Source organism: Gossypium raimondii, chromosome 6 (genome assembly GCF_025698545.1).
Source record: "Gossypium raimondii isolate GPD5lz chromosome 6, ASM2569854v1, whole genome shotgun sequence".
In the NCBI taxonomy this organism is placed as follows: domain Eukaryota; kingdom Viridiplantae; phylum Streptophyta; class Magnoliopsida; order Malvales; family Malvaceae; genus Gossypium; species Gossypium raimondii.
Window position 1 is genome coordinate 6,964,469 of NC_068570.1, and position 5,257 is coordinate 6,969,725.

At 27.3% G+C, this 5,257-nt stretch overlaps 1 protein-coding gene across 1 annotated transcript; it reads right to left on the reverse strand.

The window, feature by feature from the left end:
* Positions 1–219: 219 nt before the first annotated feature.
* Positions 220–1,763, reverse strand: LOC105771622 (coumaroyl-CoA:anthocyanidin 3-O-glucoside-6''-O-coumaroyltransferase 1). Its single transcript, XM_012593051.2, has one exon. The coding sequence runs from the start codon at positions 1,752–1,754 to the stop codon at positions 333–335; it is 1,422 nt and encodes a 473-aa protein (XP_012448505.1). The 5' UTR covers positions 1,755–1,763; the 3' UTR covers positions 220–332.
* Between the last annotated feature and the right edge of the window lie 3,494 nt (positions 1,764–5,257).

Consider the following 5,257-nt stretch of genomic DNA (forward strand, 5'->3'; position numbering starts at 1 on the left):
ATTTTTTCATTTTTATAATTGCCTCTCTTTTTTCGGTACAACTGAGATTTGAATTCAAGCTATTTCTGGAAAAGGTAAACACTCGACCAATAAGCCACAACTTGAGGTTGTTATAAATCTTTTAAATTATAAATTTTATAATATATGATGTGATGATAAATTAGATCACAAAAAATTGAAACTTAATAAAGTACATTTTTTTTACATTGGAAAGCATGCTTACATCAATTACATTATGGAAAGATAATTAGAGAAAAGTAATGAAGGGAAATACAAATGTGATAAACCACCCATTCCATTCATAAGTACAAGATTTTATTTGATAGGCCATTTTATTTACTCGATTCTAGCTTTAATAGGCCTTGGTGAAAAATAGTATTGAAGATATCTAAGTCATGGGAAGCGAATGCCAAGGCGAATTCAACACCTCCTTCCTCTTCTTCTCTGTTCTCTGCAATAACAAACATAGAACAAGTTCCAAATGATGGAAGTATTGGATTCTCGATGTTTCTAGGTCGTCCCCACCTAAAATCCGTCTTATACGATTCAAATTTTGGTGATGAACCAACCCGAACTAAATCTTCTCCCATTTTGAAAATCTCAATTATTTTTAACAATGACTCTTGTGCATCTTTGAATGGTTGTTTCTGAAATTCCATTATTTCCCTTCCAATAGCAGTTGCGGCCACCAGAATTCCATTTTCCCCTAATACCTCACTCTTCTTTGCTGATGCCAAACGTAGTATAATACAGTTCCCGAAGTATGTTTGGGGTAATTTTAGGTGGTCTCTGCACTCTGCTGCGAAGTGGAAATAAGAAAGAGCGTCAGAATCGGTTGATGAGAGATGCTGATGAGTTCCACTTTGTTGTAATTTGAGCAAACAAACCCACATGTACGCACATGTTACTGCAAATGTTGATATTCTTATTGGCTCTGATCCATTCACTTCCATGCACTTTGTTTTCACCCGATCTTTCAATAACTCAACTTGTGAATCTTTGATTTTGTAAGTGACCCTAAAGTTATTAAACAAAATGCTGGGTGAAATTGCACTTTGGAATGCCCTCTCGGCGCCCTTGGTGAAAAGGGAAGCTAGTTCTACAGGATCGTTGATTAAATCCCTGTTGTAACAGGGTAAATAATTGTCAAGACAAGCCAAATCTCCTTCACACCTATGAATGGACGCCCATGATTTCATAAAGTGACCAAACGACCTTCCGTCAGCTACAACATGGGAAAAGCCAACACCTATGGAAAAGCCTACATTGGGAAATACGGTGACTTGAATGGCCATGACAGGCTCTTGCTTGCAACCATTGGTCTCATTTGAAGATGGCCTTTTGGGGACAAGAGCTGGCAATTCTTGATTGTCTCGTGCATGATCTCCTACTAGATGGTTAAAATCTGCAGTGGATACCTTAACGACAAACGAAACAGAGTCGCCCTGTGTGTAGGAAATATAAGGGACCTGAGGAGGGGGAGGGTACACGAGATTGGCCGCAAATGGAAAGAAATGTTGCAGAGTAAGCGATAAAGATGTTTTGAGGTTGGGGAGAATGGTTTGCATGAAATGAGAGGTGGGGTGTTTGAATTCATAGAAAAACAGGGAACGCATCCAAGTGAACGGAAAACAAAAGAAAACTCTATCAAAACAGGTGAGAGGGAGAGAAGCTGTGGGCACTGAGCCTGGCGGAGGAGATACATAGCTTGCATCTTCAACCACTTTCACGCTGCTCTCTACTAGGATTGTCATTGATTGGAGTCAGTGCTGTAGCAACTTTGAACTACCCTAAATAGTTGAAATACTGATTTTGGTGCTAAATTTATAATTAAATATTATCAAATTCAGACTTGGCAATGCTGACTTTTCATGTGCTTCATCAATGGATCTGAATTTATCATATAAATATAACTTAAGAGAAGACTTTTCTCGTTTATCTTCAAAACTTTTTAAATTGATACTTGCATATCTGATGAGTAAATCAATAGGTTATTTATCATTTTAATTATATATAATAGAGTGAGATCTTATTCTTAATATTTTTAATTAGATAATGATGTGATTAATTGACAAATGTATCTTAAAAATACATAATGGCATTTAATTTTTGCAATTGTTTGCATTATTTTCAGAATATAAATATTTCATTTTACAACTCATATGCAAGTTGATGCATTTTTCAATATGATATAAAACAAAACCCAAAATTAAATCTTGGATCTCGCTTAACAATTTCTTTTTGCATTCAATTCAGTTTTGACCTGGTTAACCATTAAAAGATAACCGCAAGATTGTACCACTTGGCGAAATCTTATAGTTTATACTTAAAATTAATAAATTTTTAAAAAATTATAGAAAATTATAAAATCAAAAATATATAAAAGTGCAAAAAGTTATAAAATGATTATAAATCACAAAAAAATTATATACATTATAAAATTGTTAAAAATGCAAAAAGCTTTAAACTTTTATTAAAATAACAAAAAATTTAATATATATAATTGTAAAATATATTAAACTTTTAAAATATTATAAATTTAATAAAATTTAAAAATTATTATAAAAATATCATAAATGACTCAAAAATCATATAAATTGTAAAAAAATATTACAATAAATTTTTAAAAAATATGAAAATTTTAAAAACATATAAAATTATTTAAAATATTACTAAAATATAAAAGGTGCAAAAAATATTAAAATTATAGAAAATTACAAAAAATTTATTCAAAATTGTTCAATAAATAACAGAAAATTATAAAAATTATATAACATTAAAAAGCACAACAATATTTATAATGTTATACATAGCTTCAGTTATCACTTGTGTTATTAACCTATTTCCCAACTTTAATTTGCATCTTTAAACACTCCCCTCTCATTGACAATGGATAAAGGGGTTACAAGCTTTGGGGAGGTCCGCATTGTGGACAAGCACAACTTATAATTTTAAGTATCAAACGATGGTTAGTGTGCAAATAAAAAAATTATTTTTATATTTTTTTTCTTATATACTTACTTTTTTATTATAATTTTTAATTTTTTATAAAAAATTTTAAATTTAATTAATTTTTTAAAATATTTTTAATAGCTTTATGTATTTTTAAATTTTTTTCATAATTTTTTCATTTTCTTATTTTTTGTAATTCATATATTTTTATAATTTTATATTTTAATTTTTATATTCTTTTGTACTTTTCTATATTTTTATAAAATTTTAATATTTTTATATTTTCATAATTTACATATTTTCATTTTTTATTTTAAATAATTTTAATGCTTTTTACGATGCTTTAATAAATTTTATAATTTATATATTTTTGTAAGCTATAATACTTTTTATATTTTTTGCACTTTTATATATTTTACAATTTTTTGTAACTTTAATATTTTTATAATTTTAATATTTTTTATGATTATCTATAATTTTTTATAATTTTTATTATTTTTAATGATTTTAAGTATAAAACACCAAATTTTGTCATGTGGCACAGTCCTAGAGTGCCATGGGATGAAAACAACCCCTAAAATGATCTTCGTTATCCTTCAATGGCTGGTAGTTAACTTTAACAATCAAAAGGATTAATTGATTGAAATTTATATACTCACGGGCCCAATTGAGTGAAAAAATATGACTTAATTAATTTTTTGAAATAATTTAGAAGCTTTAAAGAGCTTTTAACCATATTTTTATTATTTAATAACATATTTTTATTTAGTAATCATTATTAAAAATAATAATGTATATAACATTTAAAAATAAAAGAATTCCAAATCATAATTAAAAGAACCTTTTATTCTTCAATATTACTTTTTTAATGTAAATAAATTAACGATATTATCAATTTATTAAATTATAATGTTACTTTTAGTTATAAAATAAATGTTTCATATGTGTCTATCTTGTGGTAACACCTCTTTGTATGCTGTATTTTTGTGTGTGTGTGTGTTTGTTGTCTAATAATAGAAATAATCTCGGTTTAAATAAAATGATTTAAAATAATAAAATATTACTTATTAATTAAATAAATAGTTTAAATTATAATGAAAGTGTAATTGAAGATGGGTTACTTTTACATTTATTGTGAGTTAGAATAAAGGTAAAATAATCTTATCTTTTATGTAAAAATATTTTGATAATTGGGTTTAGATTTTGATTTAATTTGGGTGTGTAAACTAATAATAGATGAAATTAATTGTGATTTTAATGTATTAAAATTACTGAATTAATTATTAATTTTTTTCTATAATTTTTTTTCTCTAAGTTGTTTGCTTCTTATCTTTTGTTTTGCTCTACGATGGTGTCAACTTTCGGGCTAGTTATCGCCCGTCTTTTTTTCTTTCCTACCAATCATTTCTTTTTTTTTCTTCTCATTCACTACACATGTTTTCTCTCTTTTTAGTTTGCAGATCTATTTTGTGGGTATCTTTGTTGTCTCCACAAGTTGTGATGGACAAATGACGGTGTTTGTCGTTCACTAAAACTCCACTAGTCACTAGTAGTTTTTCTTGGAAAGTGGGTGACTCTTCGTCAACTTCTTAATTTGTTTCTGTTTTAAGAGTATTTTAGAATAATAAATTATTTCACATGTCGATTTGGACCCGTGTTGTCTTAAGTTTTATATTTTTTTTGTTTATTTTTCTATTGTTTAATAAATCTTCAGTTTTAGAAGTTTTTGTCTGCTCTTGTAGTACGTTTTTTAGTCTTGCTTATGCATGTAATCTTAGTTTTACAAGTGATTTTAGGGATGATTTTGTTGTCTTCCTCTCTAGTTTGGTGAATGTTTGATTCTTTTGTCGATTTTTGCTCTCCACTTTAGACCATTCGAGGCTGATTTCCTTATCATATTAACTGCTTGCAATCACTCCAGATATGTCGTGCTTGAGTTGTGACAAAGCCAATTGTCAACATGTTATAATGTTCTATTGATACTGAGGCTAAAATCTTTGTTGTATTGATGGAGTTTGTCATTCACCATCTACAACGAGTGTTTGCTATTTTTTTATCTAAATTGTATGGTTTCATTCATTAAATGAATTAATAAATTTATCTTTAAAAAAACTATTAATTTTTAAATTTAATGCTAAAACAATAAATTCAAGTTCTTTAGTTTTAATATTAATTTCTTTATCATCTTATATTTTATTTTTTAATTTAAAACCAAATAACAATATTATTAATTATTTCAAATATAATACGAAACTTTATGAATTTTACTCAAAATCAACTTATGTAATTGGATGAATTTGTCATA

Excerpts from the sequence above, each read along its gene's own strand:
- LOC105771622 (XM_012593051.2), bottom strand. The coding sequence starts at position 1,754 with ATGACAATCCTAGTAGAGAGCAGCGTGAAAGTGGTTGAAGATGCAAGC.